Here is a 15,253-nt window from a genome sequence, read left to right on the forward strand (position 1 = left end):
TATTCAGGTATATCACATTAATCTGTCTTTACTGTTTGCATGAAGATCTAGTATTTGCTTCTTTAAATGTGTTGAAAAAGTGAACAATTTCGATGGAGTGTTTTCACATGACGGAATATACAGTATACGTTTTATTTATTTTCTTGACCACCTTGATGTAGGGCTGATCAGGTTGATGAGATGAATGTCAGCAATACTTTTCTAGAGCATTTCAGATATCACCATTCTCATTAGTCTTTAAATAACCCCATCTGTACCACAAACCCTATGATTTTTAACCCTAATGTTATGACGTTCAAGAACACTTTTTGTAGTGCCTTTGTACTGTGATGCTTTATAAAAGCAAAATTATGTTACAACTAGCCATGTGCGCCCAACTACGCTGCATGTGTTAAAGTTGTCTGTGAAGGGCTCCCTGTTTAAACGCGGCTGCCAGTCGTGAACTGGGGCCTTCGTCGCACAGCATTGTGATTTTTTATAAGGGAAACAAAATTACAAAAGAAAACCCTTCGATAGGAACGGCCTACTAGGAATCACTGTCCGAATAGTAATTATGTGGTGGTGTAGGAGCATTTCTGCTTCTGTCCGTTCACAGTCCGTCTCGTTTTCATGATGCTATCGTTTCCTATCACGATATCTTCTCAACCTTTCTCCAATCTCGCAGGTTGCTTTGTGGCAATCCAAAGAGTAAGGCAATATACACGGAGCAATGGTTATAAAAGGGGGACACATAGGTTTCCAGGCTCTTTAAAGCATAAATAGGGATCACTTCATTGACATGTGAGACGCGCAGCACTCGCCAGCTACAACGTAACAATAATAATTTCCGGAACGTGCTGGTACGTTGTCATTCATTTTACCCACTGTCTTTCTTTCATTCATATGTTACGTAGGCACGTACCTTTTATCTTTGGAAATCTCATTCTCTAACCAGGCCTCAGAAGCTAACCAGTGTAACACTGTCCACCACCCCTTTCGTTATTCCGGCACATTGTTGACATCCGTGAGTAACAACAACGTACTAAACTGGAAGGTGGTCTACGCATGCGTGGAATTCGCAGACAAACAAAGATCAAGATCTCTTTAGTTAATTTAAAGCACAACAATTTGTTTAGTTTGAATGTCTGTGTTTTGAGGTGTGACTGGAGTACTACAGTCTTCAGTAGTATAAGCCTGGAGGAGATTCTTAATGCAATGCCTATGTTTTAGCTGTCTCTCCACTGCCATCTAGTGCTTCTTCTTCTAATTCATTCGTGGACAAACAAAGATCAAGATCCAAATGAAGATTATATATAGAGATATTTACAAATGAAATGGGAGAATGTTAATTGTCACCTCAAAGTAACACAGTAGGTAAGAGGTACTGATTGAACAGATGAGACTTCTGATTTAGTAGAATATTTATATACGGGCCCAGCAGAAAATGCTTCTTTGATTAATGATAGTGCTAAAACATGACATGACAGTTAAACAAATGTGTGCTTTCATGTACTCCTCATGTACACAGAGTCTGGGACGTTCGAGTGTGCCAAACAAATGGTGTGAGCTGTGTGTGTGTCACCCACCTGTCCCCTGTTAGGTCAGGGTGCTTCCTTAGACTATGTGAGGGGTCCAGTGATTTGTGGTGGAGTTCTCTGCAGATGCGGTACAGCTCTGCCTGTGAAGAGACAAGACATCAACTGGCCATATGTCAACAAAAGGTAAAGTCTTGGACCCTCGAATGTTGGCCACCAACAACCGAGCTGAAAGAAAACTGCTTGATTATTTATTTTTATCAGCCACTGCTCTTTCACTCATGCAGTACAAAGTCACTGAGCACTGGTGCCCACTCACTCATTCTGATTTGCCAGTTAGTCTCACATGCGTGTCTGTGGCCTCTTAATCGGCTAACAGCTTTTATCTGTAGGTCAGCCTTATTATTACTTCATTTTAGCCAAAGTGAATGGATCATTTAAAAATATAGTTATTCGTGTCTTTGAAATTTTGCTTAGACATATTGTACTTTTAAATTTGAGACTGTTGTTAGTGATGGACACTTTATAATAATGAACTGAAATGAACTTATGCTTGATGTCAAAACCAGTTATTCTAATCATTACTTTAGTAATGTGTATAAATAAAAAAAAATAATGATGCTGTGCGAGCAGTGCGCAGTGTTTCCTTCATAACGCAGAACATGGCCATTGGTATAACAATTTAATATTAGCATGACTGGGCTGGACCACTAATGTCCATCAATAATTACTTTATATATAGCAATGCTGTTAATAGAAGCATCATTACTAGGTGATTTACCAGGCTACTAAATTTACAGAAAATGAAATGGTCTCCATCATAAAAACAGAATAATGCTCACAGCAGTGCATATGATGAGATGTCCACCAGCAGGGCAAATAATAGGTGGCACAGGGAAGGGAAGGGGTCCTAGGGGAAGGGATAAAAGAGGGAGACGGAGCACAGGGGCAGCCCCAGCATGCCATACCAAAGCTGGAGGTGGCATACAGCACTGTCCAACACAGAGTGGACATTATAACCTGGAAGGAAACGTGAAATGTTCAACCAGAACACCAGAGGTCAGTGTGAGCCAAAAAGTACTGGGAGTTCCTGATCCTAACCCACCAGATTAAGTCATTGAGCCTAACAGTGTCACTTAAAAGACCCAAGAGGCCCAATATGGAAATGGCTTCAGCGCAGACCTCACGTGGAATTTATAAGCACATCCATTGAAGAGAGTAGGGCCAAGTGAGGCTATGTCATCTTAAAGATGATAAAGATGAAGTATGGTCAGTGTACCTGAATGACTTTCCAGAGTCAAGCACATCACCTTACAAGACTGGGTAAAAAACATGGACATGTCACGTTTCTAATATTGTGGGTCCAAGGACGGCTGTGTCACATTAGACAAGATAGTGGCTGAGTTCGATACACAGAACATACACAGTATGGGACGTGATTTAAGCTGACTGATTATTAAGTATTAGCTTTGGCCTAATGTACCTATGCAAGGCATCACAAAATTCACAAAACAGAAAGACAGTGAGGTTCATACCTTGTCTTTGGAAGCAAATGGGCGGATATTGTATGACTGGGATGCAGGGAAGAGGGGTGGTGGGTGAGTGAAGAGTTCAGGACTGGTTCCCAATGGCAGCATCATCTTCAAAACAAGAAGAGAATGGCATTAAAAGATCAAAGTGGTCATCCTGTTCATAGTGAGATAATAAGGATATTCGTGTCCTAATAAAACTCAAACCCACACCAGAGTTGGTGGCACATCATGTGAGTTTCTATCTGTGGAGTCTGACTGACACAGCTGCATTATAGTGAAAGGCAGAGAACTGCAAATAGACCAGAAGATTAAACAGGGAAAAAAAATCATTGTCAAAAAATATGGAAGAAGCACAGACAAAAATTGCTTAAACAACAAAAATACAAAACAATAACCAAATGTCTGTTTAAGATCAAAAAATCTAAACCCTGGCCACTAATGCTAGCGGATGACGGATACCAGGTGATTGGGTTTGTGTGGTCATTCAAAAGATGAACAAATAATCACATACAGTATTTCCATATTCACATATCACATATATCACAAATTGAACACAAAATCACATATTTCCAGGAATTTTACTTCTTTTAAGAGGATTCTTTTTACATGGAATTCATTTTTGTAATTGCTCTTCTCTGGGGTAATTTTCAGTGTGTTAAAAATATGATGAGTCTTGGGGCTGCACCATTTTGTTTTCCTTATGGACACCCTGACATTGCTAACACATGACAATGGGAGCCATGGGAGGTGTGTGATGTCATTAGTATGGCAGTATAAAGATGGGCTTTGGCCATCTTCCATTGTCCATATTTTTAATGTTGTAGGAGTTTTATAAGTGGTTTTGAGTCTTCTTAATTTTTTGACAACAATTCTACAGATGTATTTTTGACTTTGATTTTGGTTTATGAATTGGTTTAGATGCACATTCTGACCTCCTGTTACTTGATCCTAGCCTGTATCTAAACTTTATTCCAGCATTTTTCGATCTCCTAGTCCTTCTCATAACTTCTTGACTGCCTTACTTGCCAGACAGTACACTGTCACACATTAGAGGATTTTTCAGACATGGTTTATAGTATTTTAGCCAAAGTATGTGTGCTTGGGACTTTGTGAGCATAAGACTTGATTCCTGCCTTGTGGATCAAATGACATAAAACAAATTCATAAAACAATTTTTTTCATGTACGTTTTGATATTGTTTGCTGTTGTTCACACTGTTGTTGTCTCTATTGAATTGCATTGTATCAGGAATTTTTGATCTCCATTCTTCATGAAAACATGGGATTAAAATTTTCTTCAACTATCACTACAAAAAAAAAATGCACAAAATGAACAAAAAAATTTGATTTTTATTTTCTTCACGGGCACCACCATTTTGAGCTGCCATTTTGGAGTTGTGCTGGCTCGGCAGGAAACAGATAACTATTTTTTTTATGACGAACCAGGAGATGCAAAAGGCAAAACAAAAACAAACTAAACATATTAACGAAGTGACCGAAATCGAGATGAGATGCAATAATCATAGTCAAAAATCAGGCAAGACACAACGATCTATTTGTAAAAGGAGTATTTTTATCCCGTCAATGAACTCAACGTCACAACCCTGGAGATCACACCATTAGAAATGATTTGGCACCGAATACGGAAAAATCGATAGGACCCTAAAATTCATTCCTGATCATGACAGGAGTATTTGGAATAGTGAAGGTATACAACTAACTGCCACAGTTAATAATTTAAATGAACGATTCATAAAAGGACACATTTTTTTGACATCAGGAGAGTGGACTAAAAATGCAAAATAAAAAGAAAAAAGCTTCTGTCTACCAGAGGCTACCAACCATAACTCTCCACGTGAGGTCAGTTACTCTTCTGCTCGACTGGTCACGCTTGTTCACCTCACAAACCTTAAATGAATAATGGTCACCACATCCTACCTGGAATTCTCCTGAAATGCCTCCTTTAAAGACCCAGGGCTCCACCTCAACTCCAAGCAAGTCCACTGAGGCAATAGTGCGGCACCCTGAACACAGAAAAACAGCAGAGAAGGTGAATGTCAGTCAAAGGCAAGCAGAGACAGACAGGTTTGTTATTAAGGATCGCTGAAACAGGGACCTACTTTTGGGCCAAGAATAAGGGCTATGTAACAAGTTGTTTGGTCTTAATAAGCCTTGCAAAGCACTAATGCCACTCTCTATAGCAGGGGCTACCAACAGTACATCTCTTGGTCACCCACTGCTACATAACAAGGCCTCAACCAAGGCTTTGCTTGTTTTACATAGCAAGCCCTTTAAGTGTTCTTGCTAGTCCTTTGATGACATTTATCTTTAGCATCCCTCAAACGTAATGACGTCTAGCTTAGCCCCACTGACAAATCTAAATTTCTCCTAGTGTGTGTGAGCGTGCCCTGTGACTGCTCTGTTACATGTCCAGCTTTAGTTCCTGCCTTGTATCTGATACTATCCCTGCATACCTTCCTGACTCTAACTTAAATAGAGAGCTGGACCCTTAACAGTGCCCAGTGACCACCACTGCTTTGAACTTCAAGTCATGTTAACACATGCTAAAGAAAGGGATGACTTGCACTGCAGTCTTGTGTGCTGCAATCAGAGAGACATGCATATACTGCATATGAAAACAATCCAAGTCCACTGGAATAGGGATACTGCTCAAGAAAATGGGTGTGAAGTAAACATGAAAGTCTGAGAGTTTATTATTGCTAACTTGCATCTTATGAAATGGTCCTTCCTGCAATGCACTGCACATTTTGTGCCTCCTGAAACCTTGAGGAGTGGATGAATGTTTTAAAGGCTGATAAAAATGTTTAAAACTCAAAGCGGATGTGGGTGAACAATGACTTCATTTAGCAAACCATCTGTATGTGCGCATTGTAATGGATGCAATTATAGTCGACCCTTGATATACGTCTGGACTGACATGCGAACAACTTGATTTACGACCAAAATTTTTGTTTTGATTTACGACCAACATCTTGCGTTACGACCTGAACGTGGTCATGTGTATCCGCTTGTGCAATTGTAAACAAACAGCCGAGAGCGTTCATAAGCGTCAGTCGGAGCCCAGATACATGTGCTTGTGGACGTAATTTCGGTCAGTGCAGTTATTTATCTATAAATATAATTCACTAAGACCATAGCAAGCAAGACGCATAATTGCTAAGGAAGGAAGAGAAGGTAATGAAGGTAAAGAAAGCGATTGTTAAGGGATGTTAGCTAGCGGGCTGGCACAGTACATGATGATGTCATCAGGCTGAGACAGCACCGGCTTGCTTTGGAGTGTATTATTACAGCAGTTCACAACACAACCAGCTTTGAACTGAGTGCTTGACTACTGTCATTATTAACTTGAGAAACAGCGATCACAATCGAAATGAAGGAGGAAATTGTGCGGAAATATGAGAGTGGTGTTCATGTGACTGATCTCGCTAATATGTACAGCATATTGAAATCCACCATCTCGACAATTTTACAAAGAAAAGATTTGCATAAGGAGGCTCCTTCTAAACAATAACCACCTTCTGTTTCATTCTCCTCCTCCTCCTCCCTTCCTGCAGCCCAAAGATGTCAAATTAAATGGTGAGTACAGTATGAAATTGTTGTTTCTGGTAGGCTAGGCACTTTTTATAACTTTTTGGTTAGTACATTAGAAAAATTATTGGTGTTTTGGTAAATTATACACATTATACAACCCTTTTTTATTATGAAAAGGTTAAGTAAGTGTTGCTGTGGGAGGTTCAGAGCGCATTATGGGTATTTCTATTATTTCTTATGGGAAAAATAGTCTTGACTTACAACCAACTCGAGTTACAACCAGCCCTCGCGAACAAATTGAGTTCCTAAGTCAAGGGTCCACTGTAATTCATTTTATAAACCTTCAATGGATTCAGCAATCCATATCATGTGGCACTGGCAGGAAATTAATCCCAGGATTGCAAGGTAAAATTGAGAGGAAAATTTCTAAACCATCTCGACCTCACAGCCACCAGGTGGCAGCAATGGGTATATCTTCATAAATGGAGGAGCTAAGTTATGACTGAAGGCTTGGCGATGCAGTAGTACTTTTGGCTGGAAGTGACCTATGTAGAGGTTTAATAGATTTATAGAGTCATTTCTGTCACATATACAGAGTACTGCACAGTGAAATTCTTACCTGCATGTGTCAATCACCATGCAACACGTCACCACCCTCTGAGTAGCTGCTGAAGCTACAGCCCACAAGTGAACGCCATGAGTAAGGCACAGAGAGACTGAGTAAGGGAGTACTTTGCTGTTACTTTGAAGTGGAAAAAGAATACGCCTCCCCAAATGGTGCAGAAAAAAGGATCTGGATGGCTCCCCATTTGTTACAATATACTGTATACAATCAGTGGGCAAATTATTAGAAACACGTACACCTGCTTATCCATGCAATTATTTAATCAGCCAATCATCCGGCAGCAGTGTAATGAATAAAAGTATGCAAATACAGATTAGAAGCTTCAGGTGATTTTCACATCAACCACCAGAATGGGGAAATAATATGATGTTAACGTTTTTGACCATGGCATGAATGCTGATGACAGACGGGCTGAACTGAGTATTTCTGTAACTGCTGGTTTCCTGAGATATTCATGCAGAACTGTCTCTACAATCGCTACAGATTACCCAGAATGGTGCAAAAAGTAAAAACCTGAAAACTAGCCAGCTGAAGACTATAAAAAAGTAGCCGGATGACTCTCGATTTATACTGAGACGCACAAATAATAGGGTAAGAATCTGTTGTGAATTCATGCACCCATCCTGCTATGTGTCAACAGTCCAGGCTGATGGCGGTGGTGTGATGCTGTGTTGAATGTTTAATTGGTACACTTTTGGCCTATTTATACCAACCAATCACTGCTGGAATGCTATGGCCTGTTTGAGTATTGGTGCTGACCATGTGCATCCCTTCATGGCTACAATTTACTCCATCTTCTAATGCAGGGGTGCCTAATGCGTTGATCGCGATCGACCAGCAGATCGCAAAGGTAGTGCAGGTCAATCGTGTTGCATTCAAAAAAAATTTTTTTTAAACGTTAGTCTATCATATATCCTCCCTATGGCATTTGCCACTTGACTGACATACAGGGCGGCCAGTCTGAGATCTCTTCTCTTCTAACACACTGGTCATCCTGCACTCATGATCAAATGCGCGAGCTACTGCAAAACACAGGCTGTGATCTAGCTAGCCTTCCAATTTATATCAACTAAAGAAGGGATTTAAAAAAAAAGTTTTTCTGGATGTGGAATTGGAAGAGGATTTTTTTCTCACAATGTCACAATCGAAGTGCGTTTGTCTGATCTGTCAATCTATCATTTCTATTCCAAAGAAGAAAAATGTGGAAAGGCACTTTCGAACTGTTCATAAAAACTACGAAACTGACGTCCTTCTAAAAAGTGATCTGAGAAAGAGAAAAGAGAGGGAACTAAAATTGCAGTTTATCAGACAGCTGTAATTTTTCACTCGGCTGAATTCAAAAGCTTCTTGACTGCATTATTCGGCTCTACTTATTTATGCGAGTCAGCCTTTTCCCACATGACGATTATTAAATCCAAATGCTGTAGTAACTATAAATGTATTGAATTGTTACTGTGCCATAAAGGTTTTTAAGTTATGCAAGGTACGACAACATACATTTTATGTATAAAGTATACTCAGTATGTTTGTGTATATATATATATATATATATATATATATATATATATATTGTATATATAATTTTTAATGTAGGTAGATCATTTTGACCTGGTCATTTTAAAAGTAGCTCGCAAGCTGAAAAAGTGTGGGCACCCCTGTTGTAATGGCTACTAACAGCACGATAATGCACCATGACACAAAGCAGAAGTTGTGCCAAATTGGTTTCGCTAACATAACTGTCCTGTGGTGCAAGATCTTGCATTTTAAACAGTAGATGCCTATATTATCATTATTTTAATCAAGCAAAAAAAAAAAAAGATGAGCTGAAATACAGGACAATTGTATGGACAATTAATCCAGAGACATGTGACAGTTTCATGATCGTCAGCGAAAGCATCTCTTGAATAAAATCGATTGCTAGATCAAAAGCCGCTCCATATCTAGATTGACTGAGGTAATAAAGTAAATACTGTATTAAGAATACTCGGAGTAGTTGAATGTTTCCCATACATTCTGATCTGCAGAGTTTATCAAGCTGAGGAGGGAAGCTCAATCCGATAGAGAGAACAGTATATAAAGTAAGACATCATTGGTTGATAAATGACCCATAGCCAAAGATGTTGAGCCTTTGTATATTTAAATATATTCTTGGAGACCAAAGTAATATTTAGATCTGAGATATATCTAAGACATTGTGCGTTGTTTGTGCCAATGATAAGTAAGTCTCTTGAAGTGCCAGGGAGTGACAGGTTGTGCATATGTTATTCACATGGCACGTAGTTAGGGTCAGTGTACAGTTGTGCTTGAAAGTTTGTGAACCCTTTAGAATTTTCTATATTTCTGCATAAATATGACTTAAAACATCATCAGATTTTCACTCAAGTCCTAAATGTAGATAAAGAGAAACCAGTTAAACAAATGAGACAAAAATATTATACGTGGTCATTTATTTATTACTGTGGTGGGTTGGCACCCTGCCCAGGATTGGTTCCTGCCTTGTGCCCTGTGGTGGCTGGGATTGGCTCCAGAGACCCCCGTGACCCTGTATTCGGATTCAGCGGGTTAGAAAATTGATGGATGGATGGATTTATTTATTAAGGAAAATGATTGAATGTTACATATTTGTGAGTGGCAAAAGTATGTGAACCTTTGCTTTCAGTATCTGATGTGACCGCCCTTTGCAGCAATAACTGCAACTAAACGTTTCTGGTAACTTTTGATCATTCCTGCACACCGGCGTGGAGGAATTTTAGCCCATTCCTCCGTATAGAACAGCTTCAACTCTGGGATGTTGGTGGGTTTCCTCACATTAACTGCTCGCTTCAGGTCCTTCCAAAACATTTTGATTGGATTAAGGTCAGGACTTTGACTTGGCCATTCCAAAACATTAACTTTATTCTTCTTTAACCATTCTTTGGTAGAACGACTTGTGTGCTTAGGGTCGTTGTCTTGCTGCATGACCCACCTTCTCTTGAGATTCAGTGCATGGACAGATGTCCTGACATTTTCCCTTAGAATTCTCTGATATAATTCAGAATTCATTGTTCCATCAATGAAGGCAAGCCGTCCTGGCCCAGATGCAGCAAAACAGGCCCAAACAATGATACTACCACCACCATGTTTCACAGATGGGATAAGGTTCTTATGCTGGAATGCAGTGTTTTCCTTCCTCCAAACATAACGCTTTTCATTTAAACCAAAATGCTCTATTTTGGTCTCATCCGTCCACAAAACATTCTTCCAATAGCCTTCTGGTTTGTCCACGTGATCTTTAGCAAACTGCAGACAAGCAGCAATGTTTTTTTTGGAGAACAGTGGCTTTCTCCTTGCAACCCTGCCATGCACACCATTGTTGTTCAGTGTTTTCCTAATGGTGGACTCATGAACATGAACATTAGCCAATGTGAGAGAGGCCTTCAGTTGCGTAGAAATTACCCTGGGGTCCTTTGGACCTCGCTGACTATTACACGCCTTGCTCTTGGAGTGATCTTTGTTGGTCGACCACTCCTGGGGAGGGTAAGAATGGTCTTGAATTTCCTCCATTTGTACACAATCTGTCTGACTGTGGATGAGCATCAACATCTCTTTTTCTGAGGTCCTCAGAAATCTTCTTTGTTTGTGCCATGATACACTTCCAAAAACGTGTTGTGAAGAGCAGACTTTGATAGATCTCTGTTCTTTAAATAACACAGGGTGCCCACTCACACCTGAATGTCATCCCATTGATTGAAAACACCTGACTCTAATTTCACCTTCAAACTAACTGCTAATCCTAGAGGTTCACATACTTTTGCCACTCACAAATATGTAATATTCGATCATTTTCGTCAATAAATAAATGACCAAGTATAATATTTTTGTCTCATTTGTTTAACTGGTTTCTCTTTATCTACTTTTAGGACTTGAGTGAAAATCTGATGATGTTTTATGTCATATTTATGCAGACATATAGAAAATTCTAAAGGGTTCACAAACTTTCAAGGACAACTGTATATGTGTATATCTGTGTACATGTGTATGTTAATCTCAAGGTGAGAGAGTAGACCAATCCGGTAATTAACCTGGGGAGTTCATTTATCTGTGGAGAAAGTAAGTAACGGTAATTCATGAGGAATGTCATGAGTATACAATGATAATGAGTTCCAACGTTCTTCAATGGCTTTCACTGTCACCGGATCTGCATTCAGTAGAAAATCTTCAGATTTTGGTAGAATGAAAAATGCAGCATGAAACAGTGTGATGTGATCATGCCAATACATTCCAGAATCACAAAGGAATGTTTCTTATCCATTTCACATCTTATGAAATGCATACCACAAAGAGCTGATGCTGGTTTGAGCGCAAAAGGAGGCCCTACCCAATATTTATTGGGTGTTCCTAATAAGGTGTTAAGTGTATTTTGCTATTTTTTTCATTGACTGCAGCTCTCTCTGGGGCTTTACTCTGCTGCTAAAATTTTACTCCACAATCCTACACTACACTTTATGAGATGCACTATAAAAATAATAGCTTGTCCGTCTTTCTTCTTCCCCAAAATTCACTGTCCTGGGGCCTCATGTATAACGCCATGCGTAGAATTCGCACTATAACATGGCATAAGCACAAAAGCCGAAATGTGCTTACGCACAGAAAAATCCAGATGCAGGGATCTGTGCGTAATGCTCGTGCACGCACTTTATGTAACACCCCAACTCCTCCCAGAATTATGTCAATATGGTATCTTATGCACGGTGGATGGCCACGTCTGTTGCGGACACTGCATAGCCGCCTCGTGCTCATGACACAAGCATTTAACTTTTGTTGAAATTTGACGCTGCGTTTTTAGCTGTGTCGTTATTTTCTCTTTCTTGTTTATATTCAATACATATTGGCGTGGCCACCCCTGCATTCCTTGCTTTGCTTTCTACAAGTAACCGATTGCCACACAATCAGCTCTGTAATAGACGTTAAGCCATCTGTAAGCTTAGCGCCGATTCTTCAAAACATTTAAGGAACATTGAAATATCTTCGTAGTACATGTTTCATTATACTATCCTTCACACCAGTCCCAGTGAAGATTATAGATTATTTAAATGAAGTTAAAGTTTTATCTGTATAATATAATAAACATATTTTGCTGCATTTCATCTTAAAAATGATATCGTCATCATATGTAAATACGCGCTTTATAAAGTGGCGCAGGTTGTGTAATATTATACCTATAGTGCAAGTTTACAGTGGGGTCATTGTACTTATAAGTACAAACAGTTCTACAAGGAGCATTTGATTAAGTGCGTTTAAAGTTCTTGGGATGAAACTGTTTCTGAACCGTGAGGTCCGTACAGGAAAGGCTTTGAAACGTTTTGCCGTGTGCTTGAAGCTGTGTACCGATAATTCTCTTTCCGATCAGCTGCTGCTGTGATTCACACTCAGATACAGTGATATAAATACTCCGAGTGGTGCAGTGAGAGTAATATGGAAAAAGATGATCCACTGTGGCAACTCCTAACGGGAGCAGCTGAAAGAAGAAGAAGAAGGTGCAGTGAGAGTAACAACGCTAAAGCAGTTATGGTATTTGGAATACTATGGCTATTCCCTGGACCATTATATTGTTACAAGTTAATTACAATCAGATGCATTACACTAATAAACAATATGCGGTTAGTTTCAGGGTATTTATAAAGCAGGAAAATAAGGAGTAACCACACAGGAACAGTAGCACTGCTTTGACGCTGGGTGCCATCAGTCTGTAAAACCGAGCAGAGAACTTGCGTACAACAAGGTATGAGGCTTTACGCCAAGTGTAGGTTTTATACATCGCGATTTGAATGTGGAAACGTTCTTACGCAACATTTCTGTGCGTACGCACCGTTTATACATGAGGCCCCTGGTCTGTTAGTAGACTGACTTGTAACCTCCTGCATATATTTTAATCAGGTGGATTTAAAGCCCTCCTGGCATCTCACACATTTAAAGTCAGTGCTTCCACCTTGTGGTGAGGAGAAGGAGGACTGTATTGGTCCTTCCAACTTCACCTCTTGTAACTCCTGAGCTAGGAACCTCTCCCCTCCAAATTAGCCCACCTCACGGCACTCAAGTGCGTACAATGAAAGCAGTTCCTCCAAGAGCCAAATGGGTGGTTGTCACTCAGCACATGGCCATCTGAAAGAAAATGGGAAAAAATGAATTAATATTGTGGATGTTAGGCCTTTCACACACATCTGTGTTACCATAGGTTACTCCTGACTCGGTCCTTCCTACATGTAAACCATCTAAACTGAAATGAAGTGTCTGTTATTAATATTCATCTGATCTTTACCTATTAATGGGAAATGAACTGATGGACCGCAAAACTAGAGATATTTAGCAATAACCACAAGCTGTCTTGTATGATCAATTGTTTATTAAGTATTTCCAATATAGCAAATTAAGCAAAATTGTTAAGTACATTATGACAGAACCCATGCCAGGCACAGACACCATTCACCATTAAACGTACTTCAAATTAGTGCTACAAGTTTAAGTCTTTTGCCATTCCACAAAAATCTGGAAATAAGGGATCTAACTTCTGACTAAAGTGGAATCCTGATACTTACAAAGGAGAGGAAAGAAAGACTGACTTCATTAAATATGTGACAATAATATGATTGCAATAACTTATGCAGAAATGTCCACCCTTAGGTGCCTAAAGTAGTTAGTAACTGAGATTAATGGAGGTAAACAGGCTTGCTGGGATAATTTATTAAATGTCAAGAGGGAGGATTTTGTTCAGCTAATTTTTTAACCAGAAAAGGTTTCATAAATTTGAAAAAAAGTCTAAAATAACAGGAATATCTGAAGGAAGTTTACCTAGGCACCTGGGTGTGTTGGGGACAACCAATCTCAGCCTAGCTGGAGCAAAGCTGTGGGAATGGCTCACTCACCTAGCCACAGCACAAAGGCCTTAGCCAGCAGTGTGGTGTTGCGGACATCCCACACATAGGGGTAGATGTCATAAAGAAAAGCCTGGTTGGTCGACTTGATGATGCGACTGTGCAGGTGAAGGAGATTGTCACATTCTTGTTTGAAGTGAAGTGCTCGAGACCGCCATTCGTCTACCTGGAGAAAGAGGGAAAAGAAGATGAGATGTGATAACTTGACAAAGTGCCTTTTAGGACAGACTTGGTGCTGGACACTTTAATGCATTTCTGAACAGGCTGTCTTTTAAGAAGCATGGACAAAGGGGGAAGTCCATACAATAAGAGTGCACCAATGTACAGGGACAGCCACCAAATACAAATTAACCAATAAGATGTCAACTAAATTGTGTCAGTAAGGTGGAGGCCATGCCAGTGAAACTTCCAAAAGCACTTGAGTAAGGAAAATACTACATCACCCTGGAAAGAAACCAAAGGAATGTGGCAATGAAGCAATTTGAACTCACTGGGTCATGACCATCTACTCAGAGATGGAGAGAGAGAGAGGGATGGAAGAATGTAACGGGAGGGCCTGCAGTGGACATTTGCTTTGGAAACTGGTGTGCAATATGGTAAAACTGGAAGAAAACAGCACAGTGTTCATGTATGGAAATAGCAGGATGAAGGAACACCAGGGCCAACTCTGCAAAGCTTTAGCCTAGTTCCTCTATAGCCCAAGCTAACTTCCAATGAGGATGTAGCAGAGTATCAAACAAAGGCTTACCAACAGGAAGAAGAGATATGGTCATGATAGGGACAGGAGAGTTGCTATGTGGTTCATGGGAGTCATGTGGATAAACCATAAAGGAAGAGACACTACCAACCTAAGAAGTGCCTTATAGGGCAACAGGTTCACATGGCCTTCCTTTGATTAATTTGAGAATATCTGTATTTTTGAATCTGTTAATTGGTTTTTGATCAATGAAGGAAATCATGGCCATTAAAAAGTCCTGGCAGGTTAACTTGTTGATATGCCTTCCCTGCACTTACAGAATGTCCATGCCATAGTTGTTTCAGTCAAAGGCACACTAATGTTGGCCGTGTTAGTGGTAAATATAGTCTATATGGCGGGAAGATGACAACAATAGTGATCAGA

At 39.8% G+C, this 15,253-nt stretch overlaps 1 protein-coding gene across 3 annotated transcripts in view; it reads right to left on the reverse strand.

Annotated features, from left to right (window-relative positions):
• Nucleotides 1-15,253, reverse strand: part of si:dkey-183c6.8 (protein O-GlcNAcase) — a 71,457-nt gene that overhangs the window by 11,920 nt on the left and 44,284 nt on the right. For all 3 annotated transcript variants that reach the window (XM_039751961.1, XM_039751960.1, XM_039751959.1), the window contains 5 exons: nt 14,125-14,299; nt 13,307-13,363; nt 4,984-5,069; nt 3,050-3,154; nt 1,566-1,657 (listed from right to left, as the gene is read on the reverse strand). In XM_039751961.1, the coding sequence (XP_039607895.1) occupies nt 1,566-1,657; nt 3,050-3,154; nt 4,984-5,069; nt 13,307-13,363; nt 14,125-14,299 (515 nt within the window). The remainder of the gene's footprint in view (nt 1-1,565; nt 1,658-3,049; nt 3,155-4,983; nt 5,070-13,306; nt 13,364-14,124; nt 14,300-15,253) is intronic.

This window comes from Polypterus senegalus, chromosome 4 (assembly GCF_016835505.1).
Source record: "Polypterus senegalus isolate Bchr_013 chromosome 4, ASM1683550v1, whole genome shotgun sequence".
Lineage (NCBI taxonomy): Eukaryota > Metazoa > Chordata > Cladistia > Polypteriformes > Polypteridae > Polypterus > Polypterus senegalus.